Raw genomic sequence first — 24,540 nt, 5'->3', positions numbered from 1 at the left:
GAAACCTGTGGAACTTGTGTCTGCTTTGTATTACTACTGTGGAAGGGACAATAAATTTATTAACCCATATTTTTAAAATGTGCATACATATTGTATTTAACCTAAGACTAACTTTTTTCATATTTTAAAGACTGGAATTGAGCTATGTCTTTCAATCTACATGTTTAGAAAGCTTAGCTTATCAGTTTTTTTTTCTTTCTTGGTAGTACATAAAACAATGGTACCTTAAAATTGATGCTATCTTACATTTTATTAAATATGGAATATAAATCTTGTGTCTATGCTCCTCATTCTTTATAGCAAAAGTTTAATACATGACATCACTCCATATGATGGTTGATTATTTTTGCCACTCTTGGGGCTCAAACAATAATACCCCAAATATGATGTTTTGGCATGCTGAGTCTTCAGTGTTTGTTTGTTTGTTTTGAGATGGAGTCTCACTCTGTCGTACAGGCTGGAATGCAATGACATGATCTAGGCTCGCTGCAACCTCCACCTCCTGGATTCCAGAAATTCTTATGCTTCAGCCTTACAAGTAGCTGGGATTACAGGCACCTGCAACCACGCCCGGCTAATTTTTGTATTTTTAGTAGAGACGGGTTTCGCCATGTTGACCAGGCTGGTCCTGAACTCCTAACTTCAAGTGGTCCACAACCTTGGCCTCCCAAAGTACTGGGATTACAGGCATGAGGCACCACGCCCGGTGGCATGTTGAGTCTTTGAATTAAAGGAAATTAAAAGGGTCTCAGAAGGAAGCCTAAAAATCAAGGCCTCTCTCTCTCACCTTCCCCTTTCCTTTTGTCTCTCTGATACTCTTACTTTTTCCAAGCACCTGAAGGGGCTGTCTTTTCCCGCACAGTCAGATAAGGAATTTCCTTATCTGACAGAGAAAACTTCTTTTCCAAAGAAATGCAATTGTCTTAAAACCCCTTCCCTAGGAATCGCATTAAATAATCAGAAGAGATTAATCACCCAGAGAAGAGAAAAAAAACTGAAAGTCATAGCCACACTCAGACTTTTCATCGATACTTCTGAGGGTAGCTCCAAGAGACTACCTGGGAGACTTTACGTATATAATAGGACAATTTTTGTTCAGAGTGAAGTTTCACAGCTTGTCCACAAGCTATTGTTTGTACTTCTGTCCCACTGAATGTCCAAGGAGAATCATTTGCAAACCACTGTCTGGCTTTCGGGCCCCTTCATACCTATCTCCCTCTACTCAACAAAGAAGGGTATACAAGCATCTGGACCTTATTGAGTTATTGAGAAATCAGTCTTCTGTGATTTTTCCCTATGCACGTTAAGCACATTTTGTATGCCTTTTTCTCCTACTAATCTGTTCATTCCAGCAACCTTCAGAGGGCAAAAGTGGGAGCTTTCCCTCTTGCTCCCTACACCACGTTAAATTTAAATGTAAATTAAATGATTTGGGAATGGGTAACGTACTCATTTCCAAACTGCAATTTTCATAGGTATGAAAATTCTCCACAAACTGCAAAGCCGTGACACTCCAAGGGCCCAAGAACCTAGGTTGGCGAGCTCAGTTAGTGCAAGTAAACGTGCTCCACCCATCTCCCAGCCCGCCTGCTCCCTCACTTTGGTACAGGTACAGGTACAGGTACAGGTACAAGTACAGGTACAGGTACCGGTAGGAACGCAAACGTCTATTGGCCACGGACTTAAGAGGCACGCCCACAGGTACCTTCCGAGCATGCGTGGGGAAGTAGCACGCAGGCGCGGCACGCCCCGCGCATGCCTGATGCAAAGCGTCCGCAGGCCGGGCGGTAGCGTCGGGCGAGTGCTGCGGCCGGAGCAGCCACCGTCCGGCATGAAGGATTGGGTTCTGGGTGCTGCCTGCTCCTCGCTCCAGCACCATGGAATGCCTGCGCAGTTTGCCCTGCCTCCTGCCCCGCGCGATGAGACTTCCCCGGCGGACGCTGTGTGCCCTGGCCTTGGACTTGACCTCTGTGGCGCGTCCCGTTGCTGCCTGCGGCCGCGCAGCCAACTTGGTTGGAAGGAGCCGGGCGGCGCAACTTTGCGGGCCGGGCCGGCTCCGCGTGGCAGGTACAGCCCTTACCCGGCCACAGCTTCGGACGGTGGTCTTGCAGTGACCTTAGGCTGCTGCCCCAGCCACCCGGCGCGGCGCGCCTGTTGCTCCGCGCCCTGCGCAGACCTTGGCCTCCCGTGTGTCCTGTGAGCTTGCACAGGCCCGCGGGCCGAGCTGCGCCCGACTCGCTCAGAATGCGACCTTGCTATGTGCGCTGTGCCCTGCCGGGGTCCGAGCGGCCAACCCTCTGCCTTCTCCCCCACCGCACTTGCTGCAGATTATATAACCATAGGAACAACCTAGGAATCGTTTACAGACCGTGATCACGTTAGTTAACACCCGCTTAAGTGCTCTTGTGAGAGGTTTTCTTGTGTGTTGTTTTTGAGACAGGGTCTTACTATTACCCAGGCTGGACCCAAACTCCTTGCCTCAAGCCTAACGCAGTAGCCTCGCAAAGCGCTGGGATTACAGGCATGAGCCACCACACCTGGCCGAGAGGTGTTTTTAAACAAGGCTTTCATCTGTTCCGAAGTCATAAGTATTAATATTAATTTATCTTCCCTTTCTTCCTTATGGACACATTTATACAGTTGTCCAGTTGCAGAGATTGGGGACGCACATGGAAGTGAGGCTGAAGACTGAGTTGCTTCTGAGAACGGCTTGACTTTATTTTCAACTACAGTACTGTATAAGTAAACAGGGAGATCGGATTGAGAAAAAAAAAAAAGAATCTTATTTGCTGTTTATTTTTACACCAAATGTTGAAGCATGGTGAAAAGTTAAGATTTTCACAAATGTGAGTGCAAATATTTGAGGAATAAAAGGTATTGAAATGAATGACTTTATCAAGAATATAGCAGTGTCCTCAAATATGTTTTCTCAGTTGTGCTGTCAAAAGCCTCCCAAAGTAACCCCTCGTCATCACCTCATGCACTTATTGGAGAGTCTTTCCGAGTTGGGTTACATGCTCTGCACCCTCCATTGATAATGCTTGGGAATCCCGTTTCAGCAAGTTGTAGGAAACTTTGAGGACAAGCATTGACGTTCAGAATCTCAATCCCGGTTACACTCTATCTAATTTGTGACATTAAAACATTGAAAGCCGTTTGTAATCAGCAAATGACGTTTACCTTTTCATCTTACCCTTATAGTGATAATTTGTATTTTGTAAAAGGGAAATGAAACTTCAGAAATTACAAGAATCATTACATGTATGTAGTGGAAAAAAGATCAGAAGTAGGATTTTTTTCTACAGTCTCTGGAGTCAGTGTAATTACTTTGGAAGCATAAAACAGTGTCCTCTGTCAGTCATTAAATGTACTTGATTATACTTCAGCGTTCACTTCGACTCAGTCTAGTCACATATTTTAAATAGACTAATTTTCAAATAAAGATTTGTCCTCCTTCCAGCTCAGTGGGGGTGTTTCATAAGTATTCACTATAAAGAATATCTGTAGAAAAGAAGTAAAATCAATAGGTTTCATAGTTTATGAGCCAGTCAAATAATTCTGATACTGGAATGCTTGAAAGATCAGGTGGCACTTACGACCTATGTTTTCTAAAATGTATCTACTACCAAATGCACATGAAGAGCCTTTTATGCAAAAAGGAAGACCAGAAATTTTCTTAAATCCCAGAACACGATGTTGCACATTCGTTCATCCAACTTTGAGATATCAGTAATAATTAGAAAGGTAAAAGGGTGACTGGAATCCATCAGTAATTTTAATGCCTCACCTAAGCCATTACTTTTGAAAATCATTCCCTGCCAAACCTAAGATAATCAACAAATATTAAAATTAACAAGAGTATTTCTTCTTAAAATATTTGAAAATAATAAAATAGTCTGAAGGCCTCCACATACTATGAGAGTTGTATTTGAGCTCTATGTGAATCATATAACCACAGGAATTCTCTTATTCTTCAGGTGAAGTGCACCGGTTAAGAACTTCTGATGTCTCTCAAGCCACTTTAGCCAGTGTAGCCCCGGTATTTACTGTGGTGAGTATGTACAATACATTGGAAATTGTACAGAAAGTGCTTCCCATACTTATTAACTCATTGAACTGTTGGCCAAGATACTACTTATTTTGAGTTTTATAATCGCTATAGTTACATGTCGTGGCTGTTGTGCCTGGCCAGTGACCTGAGTGCCTGCTGGATTTGCTTAACAATTATCTTGAACTTTGCTAATGACTGCACCTCCCCTTTTAATACTAGAACAAGTCAATCACAATTCAGAGCCATAAAGAGGCTTAAACCTGTGTTCTGCAAGATAATACGCAGGCAGAAGCATCTTGAAGGCAGCAGAGTGTAGTATTTAAAAGTGCATGCTTTGAAAGGTCATGATCTCTGTAACTTTTCTCTGAAATGGTTGGGGAGTAGGGGTGAGGGGGGAAATGAATGAATAAGATAATGTATCACACACACATATTTTTAGAGAAAGAGAAAGAAGGCCGTTGGGGCAAAATTTTAACAAAGGTGACTAGGTGTAAGCTCTATGGGAATTGGTTGTAATATTCTTGCAACTTCTTTGTAGGCTTTTTTTTTTTTTTTTCAAAAAAAAAAAAAAAAAAGCTTGATAAAAACTTGTGCCGGCTGGGCACAGTGGCTCACGCCTGTAATCCCAGCACTTTGGGAGGCCGAGGCGGGCGGATCACGAGGTCAGGAGACCATCCTGGCTAACACGGGGGTTTCACCCCGTCTCTACTAAAAATACAAACCGGTCGTGGTGGCGGGCGCCTGTAGTTCCAGCTACTCGGGAGGCTGAGGTAGGAGAATGGCGTGAACCCGGGAGGTGGAGCTTGCAGTGAGCCTAGATCACGCCACTGCACTCTAGCCTGGGCAACAGAGTGAGACTCCGTCTCAAAAAAAAAAAAAAAAAAAGGCGTGCCTATCTGAGCCAGACTTCCTAAATTCCAGTCTCACTCTGCCTCTTATTGACTAGGTGGCCTTGGACAAGTTAGGATAACATCTTTGTGCCTTAGTTTTCTCATCTGAAAACTGAGCATAACCTACCTACCATAAAGAATTGTTATGAGGATTAAATTAACTCATATATCGAAAGCCCTTAAACTAGTGCCTCACATATAGTAAGCCCCAAATATATTTCATTAGGATTATTTAGGCTTGTTAACGTAAGAGCTTTTCTTTATAAACTATACAGAACGAAATAACCCCTAGAATTGCGTTTAAAAGTTACCACTGTTATTCATTGTTCTGGAAGAGTTGGCCAATTTAGTTAAGAATACAAAATCAGGACCAGGTGAGGTGGCTCAGAGAATACAAAAAGAATACAAAATCAGGGCCAGGTGAGGTGGATTACAGGTGGCCTGTAATCCCAGCACTTTGGGAGGCTGAGGCAGCCATTTGAGGTCAGGAGTTTGAGACCAGCCTGACCAACATGCTGAAACCCCATCTCTACTATAAAACAAAAAAATTAGCCAGGTGTGGTGGTGCATGCCTGTAGTCCCAGTTACTCAGGAGGCTGAGGCAGGAGAATCACTTGAACCTGGGAGGTGGAGGTTGCAGTGAGCCAAGATTGCACCACTGCACTCCAGCCTGGGCAACAGAGCAAGACTCTGTCTCAAAAAAAAAGAATGCAAAGTCAAATGTCAAATATTGAAAGTTAGTTCTTTGCAGGTGAAATAATTTCAAAGAACACAAATTCATAAAGCTATGGAATCTGAGAAAGAAAAAGAAATTTAATTTGTGCTGTTTGAAATAGTTTAGAAAGTGAGCTAGTTACAAAGTAAAATTTTTTTCATTATAATTTGTATGATTTAAAAAAAAATTGTAAGTTCTATTAAAGAAAAAAAGCATACATATAAATATTGAGATGCAAAAATATTCCACATATGTTGCTACTTTGGAAGGAGGGAGACTGCAAAGCAGTATGTATAACATTAGTATGTTTTATTAGGAAAATGTTTGGAAGGATATTCAGTGAAATAATTATCACAGCTTTCTCTAAAACTTGTCATTTCAGGTGATTAATATAGTTTTATTTTACATATATTTATTTTCAAATTTTCTGCAGTGGGTTTATGTATTTGCGAAATATAAGGATGAAAGCTAGACTGTTACACAAATATAAAGCTTTCTTTGATATAAATTTAACTAGTGTTCTATGGAACTTATATATTCATATTAATTTTATCTTTGCTGATGAGAAGCAAGATAAAATATATATATTGTGAGTTTTTATTTTGTGATTAACACAGCATATATATTTCCATGATAATAACCCAAGACCTATATTGTACTTATTACGTTAGAGTGTCTTTCTGAAATGTGTCTGTCATAGTAAGTAGTACAGCTCAGCACATAGTGATTCATTAAATGTTTCACATCTTCAAACTTGACTGTGGATAAACATCACTGAAAAATACTCCCCTACTTTACAGGAAATAGGTGCATTTTCTGTATCAAATCCTCTCTTCAAACTATCAGAAGAGGTTCTGTAAATCTTTATTGATTCTGCAACACCCACCAAAGAGACTTTAGCTTCATGTAAACATTTAGATTCACAAGGCAGGCCATACTTGGTCCCAGTCTACTCAGAAGGATAAGGGATAAGAGAAGCAACAAGGCAGTGTTAGGCGTTTCTTCTTCAAAAGAAGTCTTTGCAGCCATCCAGGGGTTTCTCTGGTCCTCTGAGTGATCGCTCAGTGACAAGGAGATAAGATTCTCAGAGGTGGATGTGAGATTCACCTTGGCTGGAATCCCTATGCCCCATAGTGACAGTATCCCTTGTCACAGAGGCACAGTGTCCAGCATTCTGGTGGGGAACATGGCCACAAAAGCCACCACAGTCAGGAAAGGGCAAAGAGAGCTATTGCTTTTCACCTGCTAACTGTAATTTGTTCATCTTCCCAGTCCAGTGCAGTCTACCAGTCAATGGTCATTTTTATCATAAGGATTGTTACCTAGTAACAACACAACTGATACTCCTTTATCAAACTTTCTAGAGGAACCAAGATAGAAAGTTAAACCCAGGTCTGATTTTTCCTAGCAAAGGAGAAAAGGAATTTTTAAAAACCCTTAACTTATAACTGGATTTAATCTAAAGAAGGTCAGTAATGGTTTATATTTGCATTTCAACATTTTGGGGATATTACTCACAATACCGTAAATTCTTAACTAAATTAACAATAACGTAAGTAGCATTCTAATTTGAAAGAAAATAATAATTTGTTTTATTCTCTATTTTCAGACAAAATTTGACAAACAGGGAAATGTTACTTCTTTTGGTGAGTATGTGATTAGCATTCTAAATCATTTTTTTAAACAATGAGTGAATCTGATAGAAATCAAGAAATTGTATTTTGAGTAGAATATTCTCTGTATATACAGGTGTGTTGAAAGAGATCTTTCTTCAGCATTTGTCTGTCAGTCTTAATTGGCGCTGGCAGTACTCAGACTGTGTGTATTCTTCCAGAATTGTTTTCTTCTAGCAGGAGCCACTTTTCGCTCTAACAGGCTGTTGAAGGAATATTTGGGAGAGAGAGGCTAGTGTAGAGCTGGAGCCCAGAGACACACTCTTTCTCTTTTGTCTCTCTTTAAGTTAGTGTCCCTTTCACTGCCCTCATTCATTCCCCTGAAGCATGTTTAAGGCAGAGTCACATAATACCACTGACATGCAGTGGGTGACAAAAGGTGGACAGGGACGTGTCACTGCATGGCAGTCACATGGAATTCTGCTGATGGCTGTCTGTGGACAGCTACTTTAAAAAGTGAGACTAGGCATTATTTTACTATGTGACTTCAGATGTGAGTTTCAGATCTCCCCTGAGAATGAATCAGTCTCAGGTAATAAATTCAGTTCTTCTCATTTTTGTCTTAGTCCAAGAACAAAGAAAATGAAGTTTATCTGTTCACATATATAAAATACTGAAGATGATGTTGTAGTAAAAATAGAAAATGTAGTTGTGTACAGTTTATATTTAAGAAAGATAACCTGTCTTTAGAGCTGGAAATGTATAGGTTCTAATGATGCATAGTTGTGGCTTCTGTGTTAGTCTCAAGGGACTTCTAAGTAGTGAGAAATTTATGAGGTATAGATAAGAAAATCATTAGTTTGACTGTATTTAGCCCAAGTATGTTTTCTAGGTAAAACTGGATATTAAAAAGACTTAATTTTAGTTTTTGTTTCTGGTAGTAACCAAAAATTATCTTGATGGTGGTGGGAGGACTGCTCTGATGGAAAAATCTAAGCCATTTAATGTATTTGGTTTAGTCCTCTCTGTTTATTTCTTTTATAGAAAAGAAGAAAACTGAATTATACCAAGAGTTAGGTCTTCAAGCCAGAGATTTGAGATTTCAGCATGTAATGAGTATCACAGTCAGAAACAATAGGATTATCATGAGAATGGAGGTAAAATATTTTATTTTCATCTGTGTTTTTACAATAGAATCTTATAAAAGTTACCTTCTAACTCTCTTTTTTTTTTTTTTTTTTTTTTTTTTTTTGAGACAGAGTCTTACTCTGTCACCTAGGCTGGAGTGCAGTGGCGCGATCTCCGCTAACTGCAAGCTCCACCTCCCGGGTTTACGCCATTCTCCTGCCTCAGCCTGTAGCTGGGACTACAGGCGCCTGCCGCTGCGCCCGACTAATTTTTTGTATTTTTAGTAGAGACGGGGTTTCACCTTGTTAGCCAGGATAATCTCGATCTCCTGACCTCGTGATCCGCCCGCCTTGGCCTCCCAGAGTGCTGGGATTACAGGTGTGAGCCACCGCACCAGGCCTACCTTCTGACTATCTTCATCAGTATCTAGGTTAAAAGTAATTTTGGAATAAAAGTAGCTACATGAAACATAGGATATTTTATAGCTTTATGCTAGTATGAGTAGCACTCATTTTACATGGATTATATGCACATGTTCAATAGGAATAACACTGCTGTATTTTAAGTTGAAAAACCTCTGACTGTGGTGTTCATTCTCACTGTTGGGATTTACTCTCTAGTTCTGGAAAGTATAAGACAATCCTGATTTGTAACAGATATATTTCCAATTGTGTACAGTTACATGTAATTATAGCATATCCTGAGCTACCAAAAACGTATTCTGGCTTTCTAAGTAGCACAGGAATACACGTTAAATTTTATAGCCTTAATTAATTATTTATTTATTTATTTTTTATTTTGAGATGGAGTTTTGCTCTTGTTGCCCAGACTGGAGTGCAATGGCGCGATCTCGGCTCACTGGAACCTCCACCTCCCAGGTTCAAGCAATTCACCTGCCTCGGCCTTCTGAATAGCTGGGATTTCAGACATGAGCCACCACACCTGGCTAATTTTGTCTTTTTAGTAGACACGGGGTTTCTCCATGTTGGTCAGGCTGTCTCAAACTCCCGACCTCAGGTGATCCACCCGCCTCTGCCTCCCAAAGTGCTGGGATTACAGGCGTAAACCACTGGGCCTGGCCAATTTAAATTTTTTTAATGGAAAACTTTCCAAAATATATTGTATTTTTCCCTACCTATCCAGAGCACACCAAATATAATTTGACTTTCTTTAGTGATTCAGAGTTAATGTGGATATCATTTATTTTGGTGGGCTAATGTTTAGGGCCAAAAATAGATGAAGAGACACAGGACTCAATGGTATTGGCCTTGTAGTGGATATGAGACTTTCTTTCTTCAAAGAGTCTTTGATGGCAGAGTTTTGTTCATTTTTCTAGAATTAATCAAAATAATAAAAAATGGGCCAGGACTGGTGGCATGTGCCTTTAGTCCCAGCTACTCAGGAGGCTGAAGTGGGAGGGTCACCTGAGACCAGGAGTTTGTGACCAGCCTGAGCAATGTAGCAAGATCCCATTTCTAAAAATAAATAAGTAAATAAGAAATACTTTATCAAAAATGGAAGCAGTCTTCTCCCAAGTGATTTTCTCCAGAAATATTCTTTACTCTTGGGATCAGTAGCTAGCATTCTTCCAAACAGTGTCTCTTTCATGGAGAGACAGACAGGTATGTGAAAAAGCAAATATAGCAGAGTGATAATTATATAATCTAACTGGTGGGTATATGGTGTTAACTGCAATCTTTGAACTTTTCTGTATAAAAATTTTCATGAGGCTGGGTGTGGTGGCTCACACTTGTAATCCCAGCACTTTGGGAGTCCGAGGAGGGTGGATCACCTGAGGTCGGGAGTTCGAGACCAGCCTGACCAACATGGTGAAGCCCCGTCTCTACTAAAAAATACAAAAATTAGCCAGGCATGGTGGCAGGTACCTGTAATTCCAGCTACTCAGGAGGCTGAGGCAGGAGAATAGCTTGAACCCTGAAGATGGAGGCTGCAGTGAGCCGAGATTGCACCATTGCACTCCAGCCTGGGTGACAGAGCAAGACTCTCATCTCAAAAAAAAAAAAAAAAAAAAAAATTCATGATAGAATGTTGGAAAAATGTAAAAGTAGAAAATTATCTCTAATTTCTGTATCACTGATAAAGTGGCTACCTTTATCTACTTTTAACATAAAAGATACCAGTATTTTAGAAAAAATTCTAATTTCATACTGTTCTAAATTAGAGTAGTAAGGCTGTGTTTTATCTTAATTTCAAATTTGGTTTATATGCTTTAGTGCTGTTTTAAAAAGGAAATTTCTATCTGTGCCAAACTAATTATGATTAAACTAAGTCTTTTCTAAAAGTCTACTCAATACCTGACTTTTAGGAAGACCTTATCTTGTGCCCTTTATTTTCTGTTTTTTTTTTTTTTTCAAAAAAGAAAGACGGAGTCTCGCTGTGTCGCCAGGCTGGAGTGCAGTGGCGCGATCTCAGCTCACTGCAACCTCCGCCTCCCAGGTTCAAGCAATTCTCCTGCCTCAGCCTCCAAAGTAGCTGGCACTACAGGTGCGGGCCACCACACACAGCTAATTTTTGTATTTTTGGTAGAAACAGGGTTTCACCATGTTGGCCAGGATGGTCTCGATCTCTTGACCTCATGATCCACCTTCCTCAGCCTCCAAAAGTGATGGGATTACAGGTGTGAGCCACCATGCCCTGCTTTCTCTGTTTTTGTTTTTTTCCATGATTACCCCAGAAGTCTTAGTAAATATATAATTTATGTGAATAATTCCAATTTTATTGAGAGTGAGTTAGCAGTATCAAGACATTTATTTTTTAAGTTTCCTTTCTCTTGAAAAAAAAAACTTGATTTTTTTGAAAAACAAAAAACACTGATTTGGTTTAGTCTTAATCCAAAATTAGTAAAGTATTAAACCATATTTTATGAATGTTCTTTTTTCCTATAGCTCTACAATTAGTGCATATATGTTTGTATACATATATATGTATATACATGCATGTGTATATATACACTTACATATTTATATGTTTTGGGTTTTTTTGTTTTTTGTTTGTTTTTAACAGTATTTGAAAGCTGTGATAACTCCGGAGTGTCTTCTGATATTAGATTATCGTAATTTAAATTTAGAGCAATGGCTGTTCCGGGAACTCCCTTCACAGTTGTCTGGAGAGGGTCAACTCGTTACATACCCTTTACCTTTTGAGTTTAGAGCTATAGAAGCACTCCTGCAATATTGGGTAAGTCTGTTTTTATTTAGCTTTTTGGGTTTATTCTGATTTTGAAATGTCATTGAGTGGGAAGACAGGTTGGGGTATTGTTTCAATGGCATGTCCCCTGACCACATCCTGCCCCGGAAGAAGACGTCTCTAAGGATCTTACATGGAGATATCACTTAATTCTTATACTTTATGACCCAATCAAATAGAACTAAAGACTCTAGGGGTTTAAGTGCATTCTATTTTGTTCTCTAAGACTGTGTATATTATGAAAATGCTTTACATGTGATACATATTTTATTAAATCATTTCATCAAGTCATTTTTCGATTTGTTTGTACGGTCCTTTGTTTGAGCCAGGTAAATGATGCATATTTTTGAGACCTCGATTGACATAGGAATCACACCTAGTTCTTCCAGTGACTCCTCCTTTGAGAGTCCTTACACGTCTGAGACTCCTGTCAGGCTCTGAACAAGGGTGGTTCTCTGCTTTCCTGACCCCACAAATCTTTCGTTATCTTTTCTTCCCCCTGTTAGTCAGGATGGTACTGTTCAGGAACTGGCTACATGCAAGAGTTGGTGCTGGGAGCATACTAACCAGAGTGGGAGGAGGAGAAGAGGGTAGAGAGGACATGAGGTGCATTGGGTTGGGTGAACCTGGCACACTTCTCTTTTGTCTGCCTTGCTCTGAAAGAATAGATGGCTGTACTTCCTGCTCAGGGTAATAAGCACCAGCTAGCACCAGCCAGGGAGATGATAAGTAGTGGGAGCCCAGTTACCAAGCAGGGGGAAAGCAGAAGAAAGAAGATGTAAACAGTAGTAAGTGATGGGCTGCACAGGCTGGGTAAGCTTTCAGGAGCTCATGCTGTTAGGAGAAAGGCAGGGATCTCAAAGGGAGCAGGAGGGGAAGGAGAGGGGCTGGGCTGGCATGGGTCTCCTGCCTAGAGATTGGCTGTGGGGAGAATAGAGAGGGAGTTCAGGATGTCTGCTGGAATACACGTTCTTCTTCCTTTAAATGGGGTCCCAGGAAGATTCCCTTATGAAACAACACTACATAGAAGCAAGACCAGCCACCACTCAAAAGGGATAAGTTTTCAAACAAGGGAAAGCTCCCCAGACCCACCTGAGGGACCAAGACATACCTTGATAGATATGCCTCACAAATACCCTATCTGTGACCCTCAGCAGCCTCCCCAACCACTACCTGAGTCCACACCTTGCTGAGCAGAGGGTTCGATACCTCTTAGATTAAAAAATGTGGTCTATTTGGCTGTCCAGCCTTCCCTCCCACCCAAGGACTTCTTAACCCAGAAGCAGTTCCTCTGGAGATGCATGAAATAAACAACATGTCAGGAGAGGCACCGTGACTCTGGACTCGTTTCCAAATTTAAAAAAATCTTAGTTTCACAGTAATTGTGCTTCTGAGATAAAGACTATATGCTGTAATTTACATCATCAGTTTTACCGTCTGATTTAGTTAGTATATGCTATTTGCCAACTGGTATGGAAGTGTTTCAGTATTTTAATAACTATATAGCAGGATTAGTGCATACCTGCTGAATATCAAACCATACTTGTGTCAACCTAAATAGTGTATTTTTGACTTTACTCTCATATGTTTATGTTTTAAAGCTCAAGTTTTTATTTTCAAAGAGCTTTGCAGGAATTTTGAACCATATTATGTATACAGAGAACACAGGTATTACTGAAAGCTTGTGTTTTAATAATATAATAGCAGATTTTATTTTACTTAATCCCTCATTACTTCATAATGAGTATCTATAGGAGAAAGACTCTTACGAGAGTTAGCTCCTTGTCAGCCAAATCTGTGCCTAATGATAACATCACACATGGTTCTTTGAACCCAGAAGATCTAGTTTTTGAATCATCTGGAATAGGCATTCTAGAATTGACTATGTTCTGAAATGTTACCAGCATTTCAAGCTACTACAGATTTCTGTATTTAATCAGAGGATTCACTGATCCTGAATATTCTAAAAAGATTGTTTTAATTCTTATGAAAGGTCATGTTGTTATCTAGATCAACACCCTTCAGGGGAAACTTAGCATTTTGCAGCCACTGATCCTTGAGACCTTAGACGCTTTGGTGGACCCCAAACATTCTTCTGTAGACAGAAGCAAACTGCACATTTTACTACAGAATGGCAAAAGGTAAATATGGATGATGTATCACATTGGGAGTTGGAGACAAATATCTTAAAATCAATTATTAACATTGTGTTTCATAACTTTTTTTAAAGTATGAAAGTAACCTGGGTGGGAAGTCGAGCTAAAAGGAGCACACAATCTAATGTTTGTTGAAAAGATACTTTGCATGAAATGTTATGTAAGGCTCTTTTCCGTATGTGATCTCATCTCATCACCTATTTAGTAGTTGATGTTGTCCTCATTTTGAAGAGAGAAAACTGAGGTTTGAGTAACTTACCTAAATTTATGTGGCTAGTAAATGGCAAATCTAAATCCAAATTCAAAGTCCATGTTGTTCTTTTTCTTTAAAATCATAATGCCTTCCAGAATTTAATAACAATATTTTATATGTATCATAAATAGACTAAACATGCTCTCAGGAGTTTTACTTCCGAAATCCCTTCAATAATTAACATTTAAAATTCTTGAATCAGTAGTTTCTTGTCCAGAAATGTTGGAGTGTTTTTATCAGTTAAGAGTAACTAGTCTGTTCTATATTAGCACTGCCACGTTGATTAAGAATAAAACTAATTCCCAAACCAAAAATCTTAAATTCACAAGCAATTTATGTTTCTGAGATAAATAATGTATGATGAAATTTATATCACTGATAATTTGACCAATTAATTTAGATTTGGTTTGGGTTTTTTGTGGGTTTTTTTGAGACAGGGTTTCACTCCGTTGCCCAGGCTGGAATGCAGTGGTGCAGTCTCAGCTTACTGCAGCCTTAACCTGCTGGGCTTCAGCAATCCTCCCACCTCCACCACCCAAGTAGCTGGGACTACAGGCACACGCCACCATGCCCAGCTAGTTTTCTGAATTGTTTTGTAAGACAAGATCTCACTGTGTTGTCCAGGAGGGTCTCAAACTCCTGAGCTCAAGCAATCCTCCTGCCTTGGCCTCCTAAAGTGCTAGGAGGATTTGTGACACCACTCCTGGCCAAACTGATTCTTAATTTGCCTAGTAAATACTCACCTTTTTTTTTTTAATAAGTCATTGTTTAGCATGAATGTATAAGATAATATATTTGATAAGATACTCTAAAAACTATTATGAAATGTTTTTATAAGTTTATTCTATTGATCATTTTTGTGTATCTATTCTTATAGTCTATCAGAGTTAGAAACAGATATTAAAATTTTCAAAGAGTCAATTTTGGAGATCTTGGATGAGGAAGAGTTGCTAGAAGAGCTCTGTCTATCAAAATGGAGCGACCCGCAAGTCTTGTAAGTATATAATTATACTTTGTTATTTATTTCCTTAGAGTAAATATTTTGCCTTTTCCACTTCAAAGTGATTTTTCATTACAGAATGTAACATTTTTCTTGACTAGAGAATATAGAGATTTTCATCCCCAGTTTCCAGATAAGAGTATTTCCCCAGATAGAGTATCGTATCTAATTCAGTGTAATTATATGAGTATGCATACTACATACCCAACACTGCTGACGTGCAGTGAATCTAAACACACAGTTACCTTTATATTCAAGGGACTGACCACCAGATTGGCACATACATCTACCAAAATAATTTACCTAGGAAGCAGAGTGAGAGAGACATTTACATGGGGGAGGGGAAAAGTGGGATAAATACATGAGTGCAGCATTAACATGAATTATATAAGTTCAGTCTAATGAAAATGTTATAAACCTTTTGTCTTTTATGAATTTAGAAATTGTTTATGCTTCTTGTGCACACTCCAGCTAAATGTTGACTTTTAAATACCCAAATATTTTGTTTTTGTCTTTCTAGAGCAATATCAGAAATTAATACACCTTTGAAATGAGTTTAGTTTCCACAGTCTGTACAGATTTTCTTAAAGCACTTTGAAAAATTGGTTATTAATATCCTGATAAGGAAACAATAAGATAAAGGGGGCTATATAACATTTGGTAGATAGGAGATAGGTATGGTAGCAGAAACTCTTGTTTGCTTTGCTTAGGCCAGTCTTTCAGTCTGTCTCTAATATGCTTTATGAAACAAGTACCTCTTCAGAGTACTTCATTCCTCCTTATCCTTCTTGGTAGGGTAGGGGAGCAAAGTTATTATTGATATCATTCAAAAACATTTTCTTTATATGAAATCACATTATGGACACACCTCAAAAGGAACACACACCTCAAAAGGAAATGGTCTTGACATTTTTCGTTGTGGATTTTGTTTTACCTGACAGTGGTATTGGATTTACACTAATTCATCTGCATTCACATATCTGGATTTTCCTGTTATACTGGGAGCATGTATCCGCATAAAAATCTCTTGGATTGGGGCCATGTAATACAGTGACACCAACTAGTCTACATAAGGATGGAACCTCTGTCCTCAACTTAATCTGTAAAGTGTTTAGGATCAGTTGACATAGCTAGATTGGCCACAACAATAGAAAAGAAAAAGGCAGCCGGACGCTGTGGCTCATGCGTGTAATCCCAGCACTTTGGGAGGCTGAGGTGGGCAGATCACAAGGTCAGGAGTTCAAGACCAGCCTGTCCAATATGGTGAAACCCCGTCTCTATTAAAAATACAAAAATTAGCCGGGCATGATGGCACGCGCCTGTAGTCCCAGCTACTGGGGAGGCTGAGGCAGAAGAATTGCTTGAACCCGAGAGGCAGAGGTTGCAGTGAGCCGAGATCGCGCCACTGCATTCCAGCCTGGGAACAGAGCGAAACTCCATCTCAAAAAAAAAAAAAAAAGACAAAAGGCTAGCTTTTCCACTGGTAGCTGAATGCTATATACTAATTTAGGAAGTTTTTGTTACTAAGTATATGACACACATGTTGGGGTATGTTCATTATTTTGTCTGTTAACTGAAGTGAAAAGAGCAGTGCTGGGATTGACCATGCAGAAGAGATGGAGTTGCTGTTGGAAAACTACTACCGATTGGCTGACGATCTCTCCAATGCAGCTCGGGAGCTTAGGGTGCTGATTGATGATTCACAAAGTATTATTTTCATCAATCTGGACAGGTAAGAAAGCATTATATAAAACAGTAAGTTTTTTAAATAATTATAAAGTGTTTAAGGAAATATCATTTTGTGAGGAATTATGCCGTCATTAACATCTGTACTACATTAAAGTCTTTTTTTTTTTTTTTTTTTTTTGATGTGTAGGTTTCATCCATGTGGTCTGTAATAGATTTGATGAATGTGTTCTGTATAGTTAGTGGGCCCTTCTAATCTGAATAGGTGTTCTCCTCTCCAGCCACCGTAACGTGATGATGAGGTTGAATCTACAGCTGACCATGGGAACCTTCTCTCTTTCGCTCTTTGGACTAATGGGAGTTGCTTTTGGAATGAATTTGGAATCTTCCCTTGAAGAGGTGAGAATGTATTATTATTTCTAAAACTTGGGGGGTTTTGGCCAGGCGCAGTGACTCACGCCTGTAATCCCAGCACTTTGGGAGGCCAAGGCAGGCAGATCACTTTAGGTCAGGAGTTCGAGACCAGCCTGACCAACATGGTAAAACCCCATCTCTACTAAAAATACAAAAATTAGCTGGGCATGGTGCCGCACACCTATAATCCCAGCCACTCGGGAGGCCAAGGCACAAGAATCGCTTGAATCAGGGAGATGGAGGTTGCAGTGAGCCAAGATTGCACCACTACACTGCATCCTTGGTGAAGAGCAAGACTCCATCTCAGCAACAACAAAAAAAGGAGGCAGATTTCTGCTCAATAAGTGACATGTGTCTCCATCAGTGATAGCTGATGAGTTGTGTAACAGGCTATCTTTGAAGAAGTGAGCTCTCAATCACTGGAGCCAATGATAACCAACTAACAGCATCACTGTGAATGGGATTCCTTCCTTGTGAGAGATTACATTTAAATTCTGTGATTCTGTACATCAACTAAAAACAGTGTGCTGCAAAAGTATTACCATTCTGAAAATGGTGAGGAAGAATGTTTTTCTAAGAGAGGTTCCCAAACTTTCTTGGATCACGATGCCCTTAGTGTCTTAGTAATTTTTTCACAGTATTCATGGACAAAAAATTTCTTTTGTTATGTTACAGATTCTTTTGTGTTATTTCCCTTGAAAGTTTAAAATATTCTGAGGTGCTGTGGTGCCCAGGGCATGTCAGCTCACAGTTTGAGAACTGTGGATATAAGCAAAAACCTTAAATTGCGTGTCCTCTAGCATCATGACTATTAAGATTTGTATGCACGTAACAAAGGCTGGAAAGAAACACAAAGTAAAAGCAGTACATTTGGCATATAGATGATTTTAAAATATTTAAAACCTTTTAAATCATGCTGTTCTCCTGATTTATTCTGTGGGTATCAAGGCACTTGTTTCTTAGTTCCTTTCTATGGGAAAGAGCTGTACAAATAACATAAGGCTTTCAAACTCTGGGACAACAGTTCAGGGAATCTTCTCTCTAAGGAACCTTACATTTTGCGATTGAAATGAACTGTGTGTTCTCTTTTAGGACCACAGGATTTTTTGGCTGATTACAGGAATTATGTTCATGGGAAGTGGCCTCATCTGGAGGCGCCTGCTTTCATTTCTTGGACGACAGCTAGAAGCTCCATTGCCTCCTATGGTATGAAGGATATGGTTCACGGCAGTACTGCGGAAGGGTTATGGCCGTGGGCCCTAAAGTCAGAGCACCTGGGCTTCAGTTGTCACAGGCACTATGACCCTTGCAAGTTGCTTTCTCAAACCTCCCTCAGTTTCCCTATCTGTCTGTTAAGTCATATTACCTGCTTCATAGGGTTGTGGGAAGAAATAATTGAGATAATATGTGTAAAGCACTTACTAGCACACTGCCTAACACAATAAATACATTAGAAATATAATTTCTGTAGAACTCTCTGACAAACATACATTTAAACAGATGTTAGTAATTCTGGTATAAGGTTCTGTCATAACCAAATGGAAATATAGGAAACATTTATAATGTTCTCATAAGAAAAGATAGAAAACTCACCTCCATTTTCTTTGTACTTGAAGACACCACTGGAATAAATACTTAAGACACTGATACTGCTTATAGTCCTTTCTTCATTGAGTAGTTACATAATATATCACTTTACTAGTGACTTTTCTTTTAAAAAGATACTAAAATTAATATTTCTGCTTTATTTAGATGGCTCCTTTACCTAAAAAGACTCTTCTGGCAGATAGAAGCATGGAATTGAAAAACAGCCTCAGACTGGATGGACTTGGATCAGGAAGGGGCATCCTAACAAACCGTTAGCAACAGCCCAGTGGATACTGAAGTTTTTTTAATGGTAGTCACAGGAAACTTCTGATACTGTTTTTATTATTTTCTTGTATAGAGTCACACACTTGAAAAAAATTAATGTTTGAAAACAAAAATATTTTGGCAGTCACAATACCAGAACTGGATTGCATTTCCAGAATTCTGAGTTAAAGAAACAAAGTATTTGCTTTGTAAAAGGCCAAAATTCTATTTCCTACAAACTTTAAATGCTGTTTTTATAGATGTGGTAAGAGGCAACACAAGCACAGATAGTTGTATAGACTTTATTTAATTTATACATATCAAGAAAAGTGCAATTTCATGCTGAATGAAGCGTAGGAACTTGACGAGCCCATAGGTAGCTATCGTTCTTAGTATAGGGAATTACGTTCATATGAATTTCCTGATTCTCAGGTGACTAAAAAGCTAGCATTCTATGTATTAACCACCTTACAACAAACTCTGGAAGTTTGAGTTTTAAAAACCAAACTTTGACATAACCTTATTTTCTTGTATTTGCCCCCTTTTTTAAATAAAAGGTGAATAAAAAGAAAGAATTTAGTATCACCATTGTATGGATGCCTAATCAAGATTTCACGTTCTCAACCCCTAAGACTAGTTTTCTTTGCTCTCTGTAATTACAGCCTTTGGAAGTAAAGTTGAAAGGAAGTATTTCCATTCTGTTACTGTTTTGTAGCACTTTGTCCATTTATTGATTTTTAAAGTAGATTTTTAGATACCACCCTTGCCCTGCCCCAAAAAGAAAAATGTGTATTGCCCTGCTAATCTATACGCCTACACCTCAGAAGCTGACAAATGAGCTTCCTAAAACACGAGGGTGACTAAATGTTAGAACTGTGATATCTTCTCATTTCCACAGAGATGGGCGTTTAAAACAAATGGCTAATATTTGTAAGCCTGAAAGCTGCCATCCTCTTTAACATCCTACCTACCTTTTAAAATGTTTTCTGGAGGTTAAATACAGTTATGTACTAGAACATTAGTTAAGCCTCCCAAAGTAGTGTGCGTGGAAGATTCTAGAGTGTCCAGCTCTTGCACTACAAATGTGGTAACAACAGAATAAATATGCTTACCCTGATATTGAGGGTACATGATTACCCTAATGTGATGTCATATGAGGAAGTTTAAGAGTCCATTTTTCGGGTGGTTTGGTGATAGGAATAAAAATGTTACTCCCGTAGCTGATTCGGAAGAAAAGAGATGAAGTACAAGGTTTCCCCATTCCTGTGTGTGGTCATGGGAAGCCATTAGAGGGAAGCTGGAGAACAGAATGGCACAGAACAGGCTGGGCTAGACTCGAGCATGCAGTGGCCCCTGTGCACCAACCACACTGTGGGTCAGGAACATGCGTCATGGTGTGCTTGTTGGAGGAGTGTGAACATACAGCACCCTCTAGTGTTATGAATCTCTTAGGATTTTTAAGATTATATTTGATAATACTTAGATTTCACAGGGCACCGTTTTGGGACACCTCAGAGCACACTGCTGCTATTTTAGGTCTTATCACTGTAAAATACTTAATAAGTACTACTTAACTGTGACATGAAGAATTGGAATCCCAGAGGGCAACATTTGATTTGGCTAAGATCAGGCAAAAGATAGAATTTTGGTCATTTTTCCTTGCAGTTTTATTGACTTAGTTTATGAGCTTGGGTAAAATAATTTTTTGATGAATCGTGTCAATAAAAGGAAAAATAATGTAACTACCTCATAAATCTGATAAACGGAAGTTGCTAGTGGTTTGTAGAATTCCTGAAGGTGGTTATATCAAGTATGATTTCAAAATGTCAACTAGTTCCACTTTTGTGATTGCAGGAGGCTTCTTAAAGTTCTCGTAAATAATAAATCAGCTTATGCCAAAAATATATGAAGTTCCTTGGTTTTAAATTTTGAACTAAAATGGACTGAGCACATTAATTACTGTTTGAAAGTGGGTACCAAACACTGGGTTACATGAGTGAGCAAGCAGTCAGATCACCTGTCGAGCATGTCGAGTACAGGGTGTGGTACTCTCTTTGTCTTTGGAAGGCCCCTAAACAAATGTGGGCACAACAGGTGTCATTTGAGGATGCTCTGAGGATGCTCTTAACACTTTATTCTTCATGAACATAGAATGATAAGCAGCACTAACCAATTTTATATTAAAAAGCTGTTTATTTTGCTGAGTTATTCCAAGAGTTGTATACAGCTTTACTGTTTGGAACTGCAATGTTAAAGTTGCACTTTGGATTTAAGACTTACTCTCATTACTTTAGTAATACCTACAGAGGTGAGCTAATGGATGGTACATGGAGTAGGGACTGCAGAGACCCCAGTTTTGTCCCCACTCCATCTTCAAATAATTTTGGTCTCTTAGGTCTGTGATACAAAGGCATAAAACAATTCCTATCTTGAAGCCTTGAGAAAAGCTGTTACATATACACAGATAGTAGAAAGACAGAAAATGCAAATATGTAACTGTCTTCTGATATCTTGAAATAAAGATAAATTTGAATTAAACTTGTATAAGTTCAGATTTCTGTTAATGAGAAATTACAACCCTACAAGGTAAGGTCTTTACATTTTAGTTATTAAGCAGAATCAGTGCTTAAAACTATAGTTAATACTTAGTGGAACGAAAATTTAATCCACATATCAGGATAATATGTGTCCTGCATATTAATAGACTGTCATGCATTAATTTTTTCCTGTATGCCAGGTTTTTTACATATCTGCCATATCAGTTGACCTTTTACAGTAGGAGTATAATGTACATTGTTTTTGACAGTGGGGTTAGCATGGTTAAATGTCCTATAAACTTGAAAGGAAGCTTCCATTTTTGTGGGTCTTAACCTCCACCTGGTGCTTGCTATTGGGTGTATTCAGGCATTGAGCAAAATGTAAATTGTGAGGTAAATAATGGTCATGTTTAAGCACAGGCCTCATTTAGTGAAGCATAAAAACACTGACACTTTATATAAATGCATCTGTCTAATGAAAAGATCCAGTACTGAGAAAAACATCCCTTTACTGAAGTGTCATGTCAGAGTCTGCTCTACCAAACTGCTCAACTCATAAGTGAATACAATTAAGTAATTTCTGGTCTCCTAAAAATAATCATCCTTTTAATTAAAAGTAACTCCAATAATTGTACCTAAACGAAACCAAATGGCGCTTCCTTGTGCTTTTGCTGTGCGGTAGGTTACTATGCAGCCAGCACATGTACCTCTTAAAGAAAAATGAGGTCATCCTGAGAGTGACCCAGAGATGCTCTCTAGGGATGTGCCTGTTGATGTTCTTGTTAACTTCCCACTCTTCAGCTGGGTTCCTCTTCCTGTCCCCTTTTCACCAATCTCTGCTCTGCCTTGAGAGAAGCTGAGAGGAGAAGGGCTCTTCTCATTTGTTATTTTCTCCTGCTTTTAGTATCATCTCAACAGCAGCAGAAGAAAGAGGTTCTTCCCAATTTAACACAAAATAAACTAGTTACTGTTTATAGATAATGCCCGCTAATGTTTACTGACACTGAAACCCTATGATACATTCCTTTCCCTTAAATGTGCCACACTGCAGGACTGGCAAATGAAATCCATCCTACGAAAAACAGCCCAGGAACAAGTGAGGCCAAGGCCTGCTTTCCTCTCTAGCCCTTACAGTAGCCTGTGGCTCAGGCCGCATCTTTTTCCTCTAGTTCTTTTGGCACAAGTTGTAATCTAATGCGACAAAGGTCTCTCATGAGATGGCTTAAAACTAGCAGTGTCACTAGGCTCTTTAGGTGTTAGAACAACCAACTCTACAAAAGCATTGGAGGCCACAGAAGGGTGATAATCTTGGTTTTTGTATTTGTCCTTCACTGTATAAACGCTGAAAAAGCATTAATCCTCATTAAGAAAGGATTATCGCCTGGGTCCTGTGGCTCATGCATGTAATCCCAGCACTTTGGGAGGTCAAGGTGGGCAGATCACCTGAGGTCAGGAGTTTGAGGCCAGCTTGGCCAACATGGTGAAACTCCGTCTCTAATAAAAATACAAAAATTAGCCGGGAATAGTGTTTGCACCTATAGTCCCAGCTGCTTGGGAGGCTGAGGCAGGAGAATCACTTGAACCTGGGAGGCGGAGGTTGCAGTGAGCTGAGATCGTTTCACTGTACTCCAGCCTGGGCAACACAGCAAGACTCCGTCTCAAAAAAAAAAAAAGGACTATCATCCTTAGCAAACTAACACGACACAGGAACAGAAATCCAAATACAGCATGTTCTCATAAGTGGGAGCTAAGTTATAAAAACTTATGAGCACAAAGAAAACAACAGACATTGGGGTCTACTTGAGGAGGGAAGGGGATAGGAGTAGGAGGAGCAGAAAAGATAAACCTTCACATGTATCCCGATCCTAAAATAAAAGTTAAAAAGGACCAAGTCACAAGTGATTTGGAATGTGAGGTTATCTCTCACCCCCATACTTTTCTCTGTACTATTTTTCCTCATTCAGTTTCTTTGTTTCTTTTTTTTCTGTATACTATGCTTTCTATTATACGTGGAATGGCATGGGCCACCAATCTGTTATTTTTAAGTTCAATTTTGTTTGTAACTTTTAAGTTCCGGGGTACATGCGCAGGAAGTGCAGGTTTGTTACATACATAAAGGTGTGTCATGGGGGTTTGTTACACAGATTATTTCATCGCCCTAAGTATCCATTAGTTATTTCTCCTGATCTCTCCCTCCTCCCACCTTACGTCCTCTCATAGGCCCCAGTGTGTGCTGTTTCCCTCTATGTGTCCATGTGTTCTCATTTAGCTCCCACTTACAAGTGAGAACATGCAGTATTTGGTTTTCTGTTCCTGCATTAGTTTATGAAGGTTAATGGCCTTAAGCTCCATCCATGTCCCTGCAAAGGGCATGATCTTGCTCTTTTTTTATGGCTGCACAATTCTTTTTTAAGAAAAGGATGTTTTTAGGAGGAATTGTGTACAGAGATTGTTCTCACAGATAACCACAGAGGGACCTTTCTAGCCACTGGAAAGACATTCAAGAGGAAGAGGAAATAGGTGGTACAGCAGGTCTGACTATAGGCAAAAAGTTAGGAAAGAAGAAAGGTTTAGATGCAAAGGAAGCGAGGAAATAAACTGTGGAAGGAGACATGAATGAGCAGAGTGTGTCTGATATTTCACATACTCCTGGTGCAGTCATATATTTACTATATCAGATTTCCAGAAAGGGTGGCTGTTGGTGTGTGTCTCTACTCCCAGGAGCCCCACATCTATTAGGATCTGCCACAGCTCCACTGGATGTGCCATTTTGTCCATCAAAATGCTCACCATGGATGTGATTCAGCATGAGAGAGGTGGGCAGAGTGGGGAAACGCAGTGAAATCTTCAATCTGAGCCAAAGCTATAGACGTGAAGTGCCCCGGAGAGTCGGGCTCCCAAAGAGCTCCTTCCAGCGGCAATGACGACTTGATTCTGTAGGGGCAAATGACAGACAGAATTAATGACTCATTCATAACATCTGTTGAGTTCCTACTGTAGTCCAGGCATCGTGCTATGCTCTAGAAATATAAAGATGAA

At 39.5% G+C, this 24,540-nt stretch overlaps 2 protein-coding genes across 9 annotated transcripts in view; one reads left to right on the top strand and one right to left on the bottom strand.

The window, feature by feature from the left end:
• The first annotated feature begins 1,761 nt into the window (after positions 1 to 1,761).
• Positions 1,762 to 20,866, top strand: MRS2 (magnesium transporter MRS2). Of its 2 annotated transcripts, none has more exons than XR_012434168.1 (11): positions 1,762 to 2,067; positions 3,978 to 4,051; positions 7,266 to 7,302; positions 8,314 to 8,426; positions 11,422 to 11,595; positions 13,615 to 13,745; positions 14,891 to 15,007; positions 16,593 to 16,745; positions 16,890 to 17,098; positions 18,206 to 18,319; positions 18,866 to 20,866. XR_012434168.1 is itself a non-coding variant. In XM_005553917.5 (11 exons), the coding sequence occupies exons 1-11, from the start codon at positions 1,878 to 1,880 to the stop codon at positions 18,974 to 18,976; spliced, it is 1,332 nt and encodes a 443-aa protein (XP_005553974.2). In that variant the 5' UTR covers positions 1,762 to 1,877; the 3' UTR covers positions 18,977 to 20,866. The 2 variants fall into 2 exon arrangements, 1 of the variants encoding a protein (XP_005553974.2); XM_005553917.5 differs by having other exon boundaries at positions 16,981 to 17,098.
• A 271-nt stretch (positions 20,867 to 21,137) lies between these two features.
• The window catches only part of GPLD1 (glycosylphosphatidylinositol specific phospholipase D1), a 68,161-nt gene continuing 64,758 nt past the window's right edge, over positions 21,138 to 24,540 (bottom strand). For all 7 annotated transcript variants that reach the window (XM_015449848.3, XM_074038787.1, XM_074038786.1 and 4 more), the window contains one exon: positions 21,138 to 24,435. In XM_015449848.3, coding sequence (XP_015305334.2) covers positions 24,349 to 24,435 — 87 coding nt within the window. In that variant the 3' untranslated portion in view covers positions 21,138 to 24,348. The remainder of the gene's footprint in view (positions 24,436 to 24,540) is intronic.

This window comes from Macaca fascicularis, chromosome 4 (assembly GCF_037993035.2).
Source record: "Macaca fascicularis isolate 582-1 chromosome 4, T2T-MFA8v1.1".
Lineage (NCBI taxonomy): Eukaryota > Metazoa > Chordata > Mammalia > Primates > Cercopithecidae > Macaca > Macaca fascicularis.
Note: the sequence above shows the minus strand (reverse complement) of the source record. Positions and strands in the feature narration are given on the sequence as shown.